Below are 15,694 nucleotides of genomic sequence, written 5' to 3' on the forward strand. Positions count from 1 at the left end.
TGCAGGTGGTGGCTTGTCCCGTAATGCCATTGCTGCAGACTCTGTAGTGTGCACCCATTATTTAGCTACATGGGATAGATACTCAACTATTGCTGTCCATATTCAGAAGCAGGCCACTGCACCTTGCATGTAGCTTGGTAGCCTTTCTGTTTCTGCTTTAGCCAGCAACTCATCATGCATGACAACAGGGGCACAACTTTGGTTTTAGAAGTGGGGAGTACATCTTTTATTATTATTTGTTTGTTTGTTATTCAGTCGGATAAACACTCCAAACAGCCTACCTGACCGCTCGGAGACGTCCGCTTGGTCCTAAAGCACACCGTTGCTACGTTTTGTATCACATTCCAATAATAAAACTAGGGGAGGGGGGGGGACAAAAATGCAATTTCAAAATGTCCCTCCTCCCATCCCCAGAAAAAGTTGCGCCCTTCCATGACAATGACAATGACAAATAAGTATTTAAAGCAGGAAAAAGCAGGTAATCGTGCTATATGTACTGTTCCTTTTCCTAATGAGTGTCATTATTACTGCTAATTAGAAAGGGGTCCTAGGGGATTACAGTGAGCTGGCTTGTTGTTTATCAGGCAGCCTGCTCCATGGGAGGGTAGGCCACTCTATCTGCTGCTACGTTAAGGAACAGAACCTTACAACTGGCCTCTCTGTGTGGTAACCTACAGTACCATAGTCTGCTGTGTGTCCAGCCATATGTAACTGTGAGGCAGGGAAAGTACTATTGTTGTGTCAAAGTTGATGGTACACCTAATGTCCAGTCATGATGATTATATCTTTGAGATAGGGGTTGGCTTTTGTTATCGCTGTGTGTCCAGTTCATCTTAAATAATGCCATTGGCTAACTCAATAGAGGTCCAATTCAATTATTCACATTTCACTATTTACACAGTAGTATACAACAACAAAAAAGACTCCCTTCACAGATAGATTTTTCTTGTTTTCAGAGTAAACGTACTGTATGTCTGCATTGTGAACAATGACAGCCTATTGAATTTGCCTCTATGTGTTGATATTAAGCTGCTCAGATTTCACCACAGCCCTATAGGGTGGTAATATCCTTCTCATATTGAGGGTAGGCTATGTTAGATGTTTCTGTAATGTATAGGTCTCATGCTGTGTACATAACAGTGTCACTATCTGGGTCCGCTGTGTCTGTTGACGTTTCCATTGGTTGAGGTTCATCACCCACTACTCCTAAAGAGTTCCTCATTTATAGACGTTTTATGTGAGTTTCCAATCTCTATAAGTTGTTTATTTTATACAAAGTAATGGTTGAGGCTCTGTCTGAGGAAACTCAACCCTCTGGCATACAATTCTGTATGGATCATCAATTAAAGGTCAAATGTTCAGTACCGGCTTATAAAGTCAACAGTTTCAGCCTGTGTCATATTTCTAACAAGGAACGTGTTAGTCAATGCAGTGAGGAACAACATTTGATCTCTTTGTTATTAATATGCCATTGTGTTCATATTGTTATGTAATGTTTAGTCAAATATGGCCTCCAGTCATTGTGTGTCCTTTGGCCTGCCACGCTGTTACAGGGAAAGACGGTAGCATTACTTATATTACTGTGAGGCTACTTGATTGAATATAGGGCCTAGTCATTCTGGAATTTCCCACCCAGTGCCCAATCTCTTCGTCTTCAGAAATATAAATATTTGTTTAACCGCATCTCACTGTCATTGTCATCTGTGTAAACATTCCCCTCCCTCACTGAATGGAAAGAAGACTGAATGGAGAGAGCACTGAATGGAGAGAGCTTCTGCCCTATGTAGTGTTTCATAAGCACAAAGATATGAAACAACACTAAACCTCACGACAAGGTTTTTTTTTTGACCATGTTCCAAGGTTGATATGATGTCATAGGGTAATCCCAAGGGTCTAAACTTCCATAAAGGTGAGTTAAAGGTCATTGTTTGGAATGGACGTACAATAACAGGGCCTTGACCAGTGTACCTACTCACAGATATACAAAGAACATGTCTCTCATGTTTGAGTCGGTACAAGTTGCAACTAACCACTGGTTCAGGGTTTGATGTTTTCATGTTAACGTGTATTTTAAAGTTCACCTGTGTTTGAGGCATTTGAAAAGATGACATAAAAGAGATGTCAAGTCTTTTTCCAAGACACAAACATTTATTCTCTGAGAATGTATTTTTTATATTTTACATAAAATGACTGTGAACTAAGGCCTGATTACTGTAACATTGCCAACATAGCGTGCAAGCTCCATTCCCACACACATGAGACACACAGAGCGTATGCACCTGCTCTGACACCTGTACAGGGAACAGAGAGAGAGAGAGAGAGAGAGAGAGAGAGAGAGAGAGAGAGAGAGAGAGAGAGAGAGAGAGAGAGAGAGAGAGAGAGAGAGAGAGAGAACACATACACTCTTCTCCTTGTGTGATGCGTATCTGCTGAACATACTGCTGTTACATACTCTCATCCAAGAAGAAAACAACATTCAGTGAGTACATTTATCTTTGGTTTGGTTGTGGCCTCCATAATGGTTAGAACTGTGTTGATTGTGTTGTACAATGATCTGTCTCATAGAAGAAGGATACTTATAATACTTCATAAAGCCATAATTTTCACTCTATGAATAGACACTGGTCAAAAATCTATCTAAACCTAGTTACAGACAGTAAATATAACTTATTCCCAAATGTAGTCCGTCATATCTCTGTATCTCTGCTCTTATGAGTATTTTGCTAAATTTGATGTGGTGGTTAGGTTTATGTGTTATACTATAAGCCTGGGATTTTAGGAAGTTAGGTTCTGCTCTATGTCTTTACAGTACTACGGTGAAAACAGGCAGAACAACTGTTACATCACTAATGTGCAAGGACAGAGTATTAAAAATGGACTAATGAACTAATTCAAATGAATAAGATATTCAGAATAGACAGCAGTGTATTTAGAGGAGACAGTCCCTGGATTTTGTAACCGATCAAATAATTATGTGATTGGTGATTATGACCATAAACCCCAGAATCACCACGCTCAGACAGGCAGATTGCATGACACGCCCCAAGCCCAAACCCAAATGAGAAGTCAAATCTTCAGAAGTCATGCAAATGACTTAGAGAGGAAAGTATTTTACAAAAGCAATAATAGGAAAGCAGTGGTTTTGAAAGAGAGACATGGAAAGAGAGAAGGAGGGAGAGAGAGGAGGAAAAGAGTACGGTAGAAAGGCAAATATAACCGAGAGAAAGATAGAGAGGTAGAGAAAGAGCGTGACATAACATATCGATTAAAGTGCATGTTTTTCTCTTCATGTTCTCCTTTACCCCCAGTGGGCTTACTCCATAGGGCGGGTAACTGGGTGGGTAACTAGGTGGGTAACTAGGTGGGTAACTAGGGCGGTAGCTAGGCAGCTGTGAGCTCACAGCCTCAGAGGAAGTCTTAAAGAATATACCCTAGTATCCCTGAGACCTGGCTCACATGTCCAACTGACATTTTCTGACAATAAAAGTTGTCTTTTACTGAAAACGAAGGGAAGCACGATAGATAGAAAACATATTAGAATTAGGTTTAGTGAAAGGTGGGAAATTAAAATAATTCCACGTTTTAGAATTTATGTTTACAATTGCTGACATCACCTCTCTCCGCCTCCTCTCTAAAGCAGATTGGTGGACTGTTTCATCATGGCTTCACCAGGGGAGAAGGCTCTCCTCCTCCTCTTCCTAGTCCATGTAGTCTCAGGTAAGCAGCAACCGCACCAGGCCTAACCCCCTTCCATTTTGCAACAGTGGATCATTCCTAAATTAGATCCAAACAGGAAACAAGTGTAGCATACACACTTAACATGTTGACAATTTGTGGGCGTGTGCGCGTGCGTGTCTGTGCTTGTGCGTGTGTATGTGTCTGTGTATGCGATATGCCCCTCTCAGCCCTGCACCTAGGTTCGATGTCACCCATGTCTTCCATGTCTCCCATGATGCTCGACCCTGACCCCATGACCCCAGGCTTCCCATCTCCCCCCGCTCGCTTCCAAGACATGGCCAAGAAACTGGTAACCAATCAATCAAACAACCAATCAATCAATCAATAATCTATCGTATGGCCTGCCTCACCTGACCAGGTGTGACCTCCCTCACCAGAGGTGTCTGTAAACTGTGGCCACTAAACACAGAACCATGTGACTGGAGGATCTATTTCACTGCTTTCACCTGAAGGACACATGCTACTCCCTCCACCTTGTTCAAACACACACCTCTGGGAGCTGTTACTACAGTACTGATCAGTACACACACAGTTGGCCTATGTTCATGTTACAGTTACACCATCCCCACCTGTAGTTTAAGCCATATACAGACTCATTCACCAGCTATATGTATTGGACACCCTAGAAGGCTGACTGGCGAGGCTGTCTCACACCTCACTGTAAAGTGGTATTACATTATACATATAAAATCTATAAAAGTTACATTTCCGTAGTTCATTTTGGTGTCCCTCTGTCCCCACAGATGATGAGATGCCTGCAAATAGGTGAGGACACAGCACACACCTCCTCCAACCTAGTAAACACAGAGGGTATTACTAATGTATGATTGTAATAATATTGCTTATGAACAACATGCTGGTAACAGCACCACACACTTGGTATATTGTTGCATACATTAAAACAGTTTGATGATGTTGATTAAATCATCTTAGTTTTCCAAGTCCTTGTGTGTTTCCTAATGCGTGGTTGCTATGTTACAGGACACCTGGTACCCATGATGATGGACAACCCCTTTAATAACAGGTAAGGTGACCCCTGTGTGTGCAAATTACTGGATCTACAAGTTAGCCCCCCCTCTCTCTCTCTCTCTCTCTCTCTCTGTGTGTCTGTCTGTCTTTCTTTCTCTCGCTCTCTCTCTCATTCTCTCTCACTCTCTCGCTCTCTCGCTCACGCTCTCTCTCTTTCTTTCTCCATCAGTGAGGTGCAAATGGAGGACAGCATGTCTAGTCCCAACCCTCTCTCCCACTTCTACTCTCTTCTCACCTCCCTCCCTGCTGAGGAAACCTACTCAGACACAGACATGGACTCTGCTTCCCGCTTCTATTTCCAGCCCAATAGCACCATGAAATACCCTGACTCTGACCATGATTGGGTACCTCAACATTCATCTTCATTTACATAGCTAGATATATTCAAAATGTGCAAATACCCTGACAGTACTCTAGTCATACACCAGGAGTGTTGTAAATAACTATTTACATAATGGGGATAGTATCCATTTTAGAAACCAAGGCCATCTTTGGTCTTGATTAATATAACAGTATTACAGTGGTGTTTATAAACAGTTTATTAAACTAAAAGGCATAAGATAATGACGTTTTTCTCTCCCTTTCTCTCACTCTCTCGCTCTTTCTAGAACGTGACAGAGAGGATGTGGAACTGTTCCAGTCTACCAAGCTTCATCGAGCACATGAGGAACTCTTCGGTCAGTGTCACTCAAGCCCTCTCAGCCAATTACCAGCAGTTTTTCAACAATAATGCATTTTCAGCCCTCCCACCAGTCGTGGTTTAGCCCTAGCATGAGATTATAACCTGCCTTCAACAATGTTCCTGTTTTACTTTCCAAACGCAGTATCTTTCTTTCTCTCTCTCAGGCTGGTCCCCGGTGTTTCCTGAGAGCGTTCATCGCCCCCCTCTCCTGGGTCGCCCTGACGATGAAGGGTGGGGACGACATGGCCCCAGAGGATTATGGGAGGCTGGTGTGGGCCGCTAAGCCACTCCTACAGAACATGCCCCCGCCTCAGATGACCCTGCCTCCCTGGATACAGAACCCCCACCTGGAAGAGATGTGGGTGGATGTGGGGCTGGAGTGTGTGTGTGTGTGTGTGTGTGTGTGTGTGTGTGTGTGTGTGTGTGTGTGTGTGTTTGTGGTAACAGTATGGTCTGCTTCCAGGATGAAGATGTTGGGAGAGGTGTTTGGGTCTCTCTCTGAGGAGCAGCATGTTCAGATCAGAGAGTGGGTCAAGGAGCAGGTGACCCAGAACAACTACAACTGCAGCCACAACGCTGCAGCCTGGCGCCCCAGACCCACACCAGAACAGAAACCAGGACAGACACACAGACCAGAACAGGAACCAGGACAGACACACAGTCCAGAAGGAGTACAGAACAGGCCTGCTAGACCACCACAGCCTGATATGACAGGTGAGAACCACCTCTGCAGAGGTAGAATATGTTACATTCAACTAAATACTGATATAAATATGTTTAGTTGAGATTTTAGATGTTACAACAACATTTGATTTATCAAGCTCTTAGAAACAGTCTTGTTTTGTACCTTATGACCCAAATACTAATGATCAATCTCTTCAAGTCAAACCGGACAAAGAGAAAGATAGAGAGGAGGAGAGGGACCCAAGTAAAGAGGGGGAGAGGGGAAAGGAAAGAGAAGAAGATGGGAAAGGAAAGAGGAGGAGAGGGGAAAAGAGGAGAAGGAGGAGAAACCATTGAAAGGTGGGAAACCTGAAGGAAAACCAAATGGAAAGAAATGATGAGAAAATACAGGAAACAAGCTGGAAGAAGAGGAGGAGAGCAGGGAGGAAGGAGAGAAGGACCGAAGCAGAGCGAAGAAAGGAGGGAGGAAAGGAGGATGAGGAAGAGGAAGATGAGAGGGATGAAAAGGGACATAGACGTGGGAAGTAGGGGTCCTGAGGGTGCTGCAGCACCCCCTGAAAAATCACCCTCAAACTACTATGAAAAGGGAGAGAGTGAGTTGTGTCCAAAGGACAGCGGAGAGGTGTGTGTTTATTCGAGACACAACACCTGATCTGCGTGTGTGTGTCACACAGATCTTCACTCTGCAGTGTGTTTATGTGTGTTACATCTGCATGTGTGTGTTCAAGTACCCATGCTATTTCATGTGTGTTCAAGTAATACTCGGCCCTGCCTGCGTGTGTGTGTATGTGTGCACGCGTGTGCGTGTGTCTGCTAAACACAACTCTGGTGACTACAACCACTGTTGTGACATCATGTGTGTGTTCAAGTACTACTCTGCCCTGTGTGTGTGTGTGTGTGTGTGTGTGTGTGTGTGTGTGTGACTGTGTGTGTGTGTGTGTATGTGTGTGTGTGTGTGGGGGGGGACTGTGAATGTGTATGTGTGCCACCCTCCTCTCTCTCCAGTGATGCCCTGGCCCAGCCCCTGTCCTCCCAGTCTGGTGTGGCTGAAGATTGAGGTGATGAAGATGATGGGGCCCTTCCTCTCCGGGCTGCCCATGGATGACATCCAAACCATCCCCAACGACCAGGTCTGTGTGTGTTGTAGTTCTCCCCACTCTGCTTTTTCATGGATCACATCAAAACTCACTGAGGCCCTCAAACAGATCACAGTCCACTATTTTACAACTGCTATTTTAATCTATCTGTTTTCCCCACTACCTCTCTCTTTCCCTAGTTGTGTCAATTCTTCCATTCACCCCAGTTCCCGTCCTCCTTCAGAGGTGTGGGGGGACTCCCTCCTCTCCAGGGCAGAAAGATACTGCAGAAGATCAGAGAGTGTTCCCAGAAGAGAGAGGACTTGGTCCAGAACCTGGACAGGTGCGTACGTTCGTGCACGTATGAGAGAAAGAGAAGGAGTGGTGCATCTCCTGGACATCACAGGAGACTGCTGAGGGGAGGATGGCTCATAATAATCACTGGAATGGAGTGAATGGAATGGTATCAAACACATAGAAACCATGTGTTTGATGTGTTCAATTCCATTCCATTGATTCCGTTCCAGCCATTACTATGAGCCCGTCCTCCCCAATTAAGGTGCCACCAACCTCCAGTGCTGGACATGCAAATGACCCTTCATTTTGCCAATTGTTCAGACCATCCTGAAGTTACATAATTACTTTACTAAACAAAATAAATATCAACAGTTAGATTTGCATTTTTCCTGAATTAGCCAGAGCTACAGTACATCTACCTTGAGCATGAACGAGTGCTTAGTCACAGACATTTGACAAACAAACAAGGGAGGAGAGTTCAGAACAGATGTTGGGTGACTTACCAAACACGGTACTGAATAGCCAGTAGGGTATATTACTTAACTCTGACCTATGACCTCTGACCCTTTCCTATCCAGACTGGGCTCGCTGGCATGTTTCTATGACGACGCCCCAACCCTAAACTCTTCCATGAGCCAGCTCCTCCTCTCTCAGCTCGACGACTGTAGCAACTCTGGAGTCGCCAAGGTATCCCCACAGTCTCTCTCTCTCTCTCGCTCTCAAATCAATTTAAGGGATTTATTGGCATGGGAAACATATGTTAACATTGCCAAAGCAAGTGAAGTAGATAATAAACAAAAGTGAAATAAACAATAAATATTAACAGTAAACATTACACTCAGAAGTTCCAAAAGAATAAAGACATTTCAAATGTCATATTATGTCTATATACAGTGTCGTAACAATGTGCAAATAGTTAAACTAGAAATGGGAAAATAAATAAACACAAATATGGGTTGTATTTAGAATGGTGTTTGTTCTTCACTGGTTGCCCTTTTCTTGTGGCAACAGGTCACAAATCTTGCTGCTGTGATGGCACACTGTGGTTTTTCACCTAGTAGATAAGGGAGTTTATCAAAATTGGGTTTGTTTTCAATTTTTTTGTGGATCTCTGTAATCTGAGTGTCACGCCCTGGCTCTGGGGACTCTTATATGTTGAGCCAGGGTGTGGAGTTTCTATGTGTTGTTTTCTATGTTGGCCGGGGTGGTTCCCAATCAGAGGCAGCTGATTCTCGTTGTCTCTGATTGGGAACCATACTTAGGCAGCCTGTTGGCACTTTTGTTTTGTGGGATCTTGTTCCGGAAGGTTTGTGTATTTAACCTAGGACTTCACGTATCGTTTATTGTTTTGGTTCGTTGTGTGTACTTCAATAAAAGTATGTACGCCTATCACGCTGCGCCTTGGTCCGCTTCATCATGTGTCAACGATCGTGACACTGAGGGAAATATGTGTCTCTAATATGGTCATACATCTCTCTCTCTCTCTCTCTCTCTCTCTCTCTCTCTCTCTCTCTCTCTCTCTTTCCAAAGTTGTTGTAGTTTATAAATCAGGAATCCCTAAAGTAGGGATTTTACAGAGAACAATTATGGGAATAATCTGTGGTGTTTATTTTTAACCCTCTTCTTTCTCCCCCATCTCTTCTCCCCTCCTCTTCCTCCCCCTCCTCCTACGGCTTCCAGCTGAAGAAGAAGCTTGTCAACACTGTCATGTCATCATCTGTGGACGATTCCAGTCCTGAGCTGCTGCGTGCGCTGGGTCCTGGTGTTACGGTGCTTTCCCCCTTCCGTCTCTCCCAGTTCTCCCCGGACGCCCTCAAGGACACCCTAATGTCACTGGGGTCAGAGGTGAAGTGGGGTCTGACCCAGGCCAAAACACTGGCCAATAAACTACTGCAGGGGAAGCAGGTGAGAGAGCTGCCATGGCTATGCAGTCTTGCAGGTGTTACTCTTATCACTATCTCTGTGTGTCTCAGTCAGTACTATTAACAGGCTTCTCAACTGGAATGTTTAGGTGGTCCTCTTCTATTGTATGAGGGGCCAAGTTAGGAACTAATGGTCAAATAGAGAGCAGCTCTAAAAACTATCCTTTCTGTATCTCCTCTCTCTTTGTCTCTGTCTCTGTCTCTGTCTCTGTCTCTGTCTCTGTCTCTGTCTCTCTCTCTCTCTCTCAGGAGGTGTCTGGTAAGGAGTTAATGTCTCTGGGTTCAGCTGTGACGGGCGTGGCCTCCTCTGTCCTCAGGAAGATCAAATCCCAGGGGCTTCTGGGTAATGAGGGTCTGGACATAATGAGTCAAAAGATGACCAGGCTACAGAGAAAAGCACTGCTGGAGGGGGTAAGAGATTGAGGGAGGGGTGAGGGAGGGAGGGGTGAGAGAGGGAGGGAGGGAGGGAGGGGTGAGGGATTGGTGAGAGAGGGAGGGAGGGGTGAGAAAGGGAGGGAGGGGTGAGAGAGGGAGGGAGGGAGAGGGAGGGAGGGAGACGTCATAGAAGAAAATGAGATGTGTAGCAAAGATGGTTCAGGTTGATCCTAAAGTAATCCGTGTGTGTGTGTGTGTGTGTGTGTGTGTGTGTGTGTGTGTGTGTGTGTGTGTGTGTAGCTGCGTGGGGATGTGAATGCCTCAGAGCTGATCCAGAAAGTCCCTGCCTCCCTGCTGTCCAGCCTATCCCTGACCACCCTGGACAAGGCTAACCTGACCTCCCTCGACCAACTGGAGGGCAAGCAGTGGACACGTGCACAGGTGTGTGTGTGTGTCTTCTGAACATAACTCTGGTGACTACGGCCACTGGTGTGACACACTGTCCTCTGTCTTGCAGTCGGCCTTTCTGGTCAGAAAGATCCTAGGCAAGAAGATGACACTTACAGACATGCGGTGAGAACACACAAACACACACAGTTTTTGATGGTGATGAGGATGGTGATGAGGATGGTGATGAGGATGATGAGGATGATGATGATGGTGATGAGGATGATGATGATGATGATGATGGTGAGGAAGGCACTTAATCCTAGTTGCTCTGGGTAAGAGCGTCTGCTAAATAACTCAAATGTAAATGTACAAATGTAAATGATGATGATGATGACAGGAGGCTGGGCTCGGCGATGCAGGGCGTGGCCTGTGAGATGATTGAAAAGGTGGCTGAAAGTGGCGTCATGGAGATGGCCCAAGCTGTAACAGAGACTCCACGCTGGCTCTCTAAGACACAGGTACACACAGCTGTAACAGAGACTCCACACTGACTCTCTAAGACACAGGTACACACACACACACACACACACACACTCACAAGATATGACTGAAATTCATATTTTGTTGTATGTAAATCTGTGACAACTGATATGTTACATATGTTAGGTTACATTATGAATGGAGTAGCGATCAATGAATATCATACGAATTAGAGGACGTATAGTATTATATGTCTTTCTCTGAGACCAGGTTGCTTGTTGCGTCATACCAACAAAGGAGAATTATGGGGAGAATTTATGTTGATGGTTAGGTGAACTAACGACAAAGGTTAGGATAATTTGCCTAGCCAGTTAGGTGACGTTTAGAATAAGGGTTAGCTAGAATGCTACAATTGTCCCCGACACGACACCTTTGGATTGTTAGATGGTCGCGGATTACGCCCACCTATCCTCTCCGACCAACCTCCCTAGATTAATTCATACGTCTTGGAGGTGCTCAGAAATACATACAAGTTTGTTTCATATAGCTCTGAGGCCATGCTGGTTATTACAGGCTTAGGGGATATTTTTACATTGATTTTGAGACACTGTTTTATCTCCCTCCCTCTCACTCTCTCTTTGTCTGTCAGGTGTGCTGTACTGCACAGAGTCTGTTTGCAGGTTTGGAGAAAAAGAGAGCAGGCTACTTCAACAACATTACAGACACAGAGCTGGAGGAGATCCCCACACTGCTGCTGCTTCACCTGCCGTTAGTACACACACGGGCAGATTTAGCTGTGTTTCAGGGGTTTCACACTGACAGGTTTTTTTTTATGCAAATGTATTTTTTAAGAAGTGTATAGCCTATATATTTAATAATTTCCTGAAATTACAATACATGAAATAAATATTTTCAATTGTGGGATAGTAAATTAAGAATCAATCAGCAGGTAATATCCGTGGAAAGATTGCCCTTTTGGGGGCACACTAACACACACAAGCACACGCACGCAATCATACACACGTACTCTTTTTCATTCTCTCTCTCTCTCTCTCAGGGCTGAGAAGATAGCCAGTCTGCCTGCCTCTGTATGTGCTGTGTTCATGAAGAAGATGAAAGAGGCCAACCTGAGTTCTTTGCCTCTCACCTCTCGCTCTCGCCCCACACTGATCAACAGAGCCCTGAGCTGCCTGGTAAACACACAACCCTAACTATAGCCCTAACCCTACAGATGTAGGATCTTAATTTGATCTCTCTTTTGTGGCTGAGGATTTTCCTGCACAGTAGGAAATTGAAACTTGTAGTGTATTCGAGGTTTATAAAAGGCTTCTAAGTTTGTAATTTCTACTTAAAAATGTCAGACTTGATTTACCGTAACAAAAAATGTATCAACCCCTACAAAAAAAAATCGATTGATTATAATCCACATAATAATTCACATTTCCTGTTCCTGAAGGATTATTTTCCTACTGTAGCAGACTGGCTCAAATTAAGATCCTACATCTGTAGCTTCATGTCCACATCCCAGTTCAATCCTAACCCTAACTTCATGTCCCCATCCCAGTTCAATCCGAACCCTAACTTCATGTCCACATTCCAGTTCAATCCTAACCCTCAACCCCAACCCTAACCGTACCACACACACACACACACACACACACATACACTGCAATGAGTTACAGAGCCCTGTGCACCCCTGTGTCCCCAGGGGAGGAACATGTCAGAGTTGTCCAGTGAGGAGGTGTTGAGTCTGGGGTCGCTGCTGTGTGAGCTAGCCCCCTCTCAGATGTCCCTCCTGGCCCCTGAGGTCCTCAACTCCACGGTGCAGGCCCTGGCCTCCTGCACACAGATACCTCGACGCCACTGGAGGGCGCTCTTCCAGCTGCTCAATGATACATACGGGTACGAACAAGCACATCATCTCACCTTTCTAGATATAACTGCTACTTGCAAAAGAACATTTGACAAATATCAAATTATTATTGTTTCTTTCCTCTGAAAGTGAACCATCTGATTGGACAGCTGACACCATGAAATCCCTGGGTCCTCTCCTTCTATTGGATGATTCTGCTGTCCGCTCACTGCGCTTTAAGGTCAGTGACTCTCTACCACCATGATCTCCCTGACAACCACAGATCAAAGGCTCTTGACTAGTCTCTCCCTGATGTTGTCTACACTTGTGAAAAAATTAAGCTTTCATAATCCGTCATGTTTCTGTGAATTTTTTTAAATGAAGATAATCTCTGCTCTTTTACTTTCTACCCTGGCCCCCCTCTAGTCGTGGCTGAAAGAGACTCTGTCTGACCTGATGGACAGCCTACCCAGCCCTCCGGTCCCTACACCTCCTCAGGAGTTTAGTTGGGGTCCAGACCTCTCAGCCCTGCGATGGAAACTCTTCTCTCTCTCCACCTCCACATCTGGCTCTGTGTCCCCTGAAGTAATGCCCGTGCGCAGGAAGAGAGCAGGTGAGAGAGGGGCAACACACACACACACACCTAAGGTGCAGATAAGAATGTGTGTGGGATTATTTTGAATATGAACATGATAAAGACGTACATTACAATACATTTACCACAACCTCCCTGGACCCTCTCTCTCTAGTTCTCCCTCAGGGGGAGGCGGGCCTTACCATGTCTCTGTTGGAGGAACTGGGCAGAGCCAATGTCTACTGGAGCCCAGCCCAGCTCTCCAAGATGGACGCCGCCACAATCACCGCTGCCGTGGAAACACTGGGGGAGGTCCTTGACTACAACGCCGAGCAACTGGGCGTGCTCAGAGAGAAGGCCATCCAGGTAATTGGCCAGGCACAGATCAGTTTACCCTCTTCAAGTTTACGGGGGATTCCGAAACATACCTTAGGTCAGTGTCTAAATCTTGGGGCAATTTCATCCAACTCCACAGAAGTTAGAAGAATCTCGAGTGCTGGGGTGAGCATCATCTTTTTTTTTTCTGCTGTTGAGTGTCTTTCTGAACTGTACTATATTGTACTACAGGCCTGGGGTCCAGTGTCAGGTCTGAATGAGAGCCAGGTGCTCCAGCTGGGCTGTGTCTCTCAGGGGTTCAACCTAACTGAGCTGCCCAGCCTCCCCTTCTCCTCACTGGACACTCTGGACACACTTTCCCGCTGCTCCTGGACACAATCACAGGTACTGTATATATGCACTCTCACACACACACACAAAATACTAGACTAATGATGATCATGTCTGGTCCCTGGCAGAGGGAGGCTGTGTGGAGGGGTTTTGTGGAGCGTATTAATAAGACAGTGGGAGAACTGGGAGCTGTGGAGTTGGTGGGACTGAACCAGTTCATCTGTGGTATGAAAGCTGAGGAGACTGGTCAGCTCAACACTGACGCCTTCAGGTCAGACATGGACCGTGTGTGTGTGCGTGAGCATGTGTGTGTGTGCGTGCGTGTTTTATAATGTGTTGTGTATCTCTATAGGGAGGCAGTACAGTCGGTGGGTCAGGTGCAGTGCCCCCTGGCAGTAACAGAGCTTCTGAAGCAGCGTGCTGTGGCTGTGTTTGGAGAACCACAGGGCTGGACCGAGGCTCAGGTCAACTCTCTGGGCAACATCATGGGTCAGATACACTCCTCGGTTCCCCTCTCGCTCTATTGCTCTCTCTTATTTTGTGAAATACATTTACAAAAGTAAGCCATTTCTCATCCCTCCTCCCCCTCTCTCTTTTTCATCTCACTTTTCTCCAGCTGGTTTGAGTTTGTCAGAGTTTCGTTCTCTCAGTCCCTCTGCCCTCTCGTTCCTCAGTCCGACCAGCGTTCCTCTCATCCCCCCAGACCGCCTCGCTGTGAGTACACTCTCTCCCTCCATCTCCCTCTCTCTCTCTCTGCTGTGTTCCACTGAGGTTTTCTAATTACTAGGTGTAAGGGAAAAAATAGGTGACATTGGAACCCAGCGCTCCCATAACGCTGTATTCTCTTCTCATTTCTGATCAGGCACTCTCAACCAGCCAGCTGAAGGCCCTGGGTCCTGACAATGCTGCCATGGTAACTGCTGCACAGATGGCGGTACTGGGGGAGGCGCAACGGGCTGCTCTTGGCAACGCTCTGGGTGTGGCCTACGACCGTGCAGAACTGACTACAAACCCACCCAGCAACCTGCCTCAACGCTCAGGTGAGAGGAAGGGAGGGGACTGGGAGGGGAGAGATGATTTTTCCCAGTCATACGCTGGTATTTACACATTTCCAAGATGTTATGAACACAGCAGGAGTGAGAGATGGAGATAGGGAGAGATAAAGGAATACTCCCACAGTCAGGTAAGAGATAAAGAGTTGATTAGATTATGAGAGGAAGAAACAGAAATGAGGATGGATAGGCAGGAGAGAAGTCAAGTGGTGTAAAACATTGTGTAATGCCTTTTTTCCTCCACCAGGAGCATCTATGCTGGGAACTCTGGGAATTGAAGTCTTTATGCAGCCCTTCTTGTTCCTACTGCTGGGGTTTGTCCTGTAGTGATAAACTACACATCCCTTAGACACGCATGACTATCTTTATGGAACTACTCATGCGCGTGTCGAACAAGAATAGATTGTTGATACAATTTGCATATTTTAACAGTAACAAATATAACTTGTATTTCTGTCATAAGAGTATATCAAGCTTTTTAAAATTAAAAATACCTATTCTAGATTAAGCCAGAGCATGCCTTGAGCACATCAAAGCAGATAGATACCTGTGACAAAAATGTGAAAGCGCTTAAGATATTTTTATTCTATTTGTTAAAGAAATCTAAGAAATATTTATATTTCTATATCTTTGTTGCAATGGTGGGTCTCTATTGTAGGATAATGCTGGAACATGTGATGTGTGAGTCTGTGTTTTGCGTTGGTTGTTTTCTGAGAGTTAGGATCATAAAATGAGGATTATTGGTGTTAACCGAGTGCTGACAAGATTGGAAATGGAAGACTAACTTAATAATAAAGATTATGAACCTACAGTCACTTACACTATGGATTGTTAGTTGTTTTTTTAAACGACTCACAGAAACTCAAATGAGACTCAG

The 15,694-nt window shown here is 45.1% G+C and overlaps 1 protein-coding gene across 1 annotated transcript; it reads left to right on the forward strand.

The window, feature by feature from the left end:
• Positions 1-2,403: 2,403 nt before the first annotated feature.
• Positions 2,404-15,636, forward strand: LOC121542696 (otoancorin). Its single transcript, XM_041852189.1, has 29 exons — positions 2,404-2,479; positions 3,638-3,717; positions 3,906-4,027; positions 4,482-4,503; positions 4,720-4,762; positions 4,937-5,111; positions 5,376-5,444; positions 5,614-5,807; positions 5,913-6,163; positions 7,139-7,263; positions 7,410-7,552; positions 8,085-8,193; positions 9,187-9,411; positions 9,678-9,839; positions 10,104-10,244; positions 10,321-10,376; positions 10,591-10,711; positions 11,323-11,441; positions 11,731-11,866; positions 12,382-12,575; positions 12,676-12,766; positions 12,952-13,138; positions 13,275-13,465; positions 13,667-13,819; positions 13,894-14,036; positions 14,118-14,254; positions 14,382-14,479; positions 14,628-14,805; positions 15,065-15,636. Exons 2-29 carry the CDS (start codon positions 3,660-3,662, stop codon positions 15,142-15,144), a joined length of 3,723 nt encoding a protein of 1,240 aa, XP_041708123.1. The 5' UTR covers positions 2,404-2,479; positions 3,638-3,659; the 3' UTR covers positions 15,145-15,636.
• Positions 15,637-15,694: the final 58 nt, after the last annotated feature.

The sequence above is a fragment of the Coregonus clupeaformis genome, chromosome 28 (genome assembly GCF_020615455.1).
Source record: "Coregonus clupeaformis isolate EN_2021a chromosome 28, ASM2061545v1, whole genome shotgun sequence".
Lineage (NCBI taxonomy): Eukaryota > Metazoa > Chordata > Actinopteri > Salmoniformes > Salmonidae > Coregonus > Coregonus clupeaformis.

Coding starts and splice junctions, on each gene's coding strand:
- LOC121542696 (XM_041852189.1), top strand. CDS start 3,660: ATGGCTTCACCAGGGGAGAAGGCTCTCCTCCTCCTCTTCCTAGTCCAT. Junction 4,763..4,936: donor GACAACCCCTTTAATAACAG/GTAAGGTGACCC, acceptor TTTCTCCATCAG/TGAGGTGCAAATGGAGGACA. Junction 9,840..10,103: donor GAAAAGCACTGCTGGAGGGG/GTAAGAGATTGA, acceptor GTGTGTGTGTAG/CTGCGTGGGGATGTGAATGC.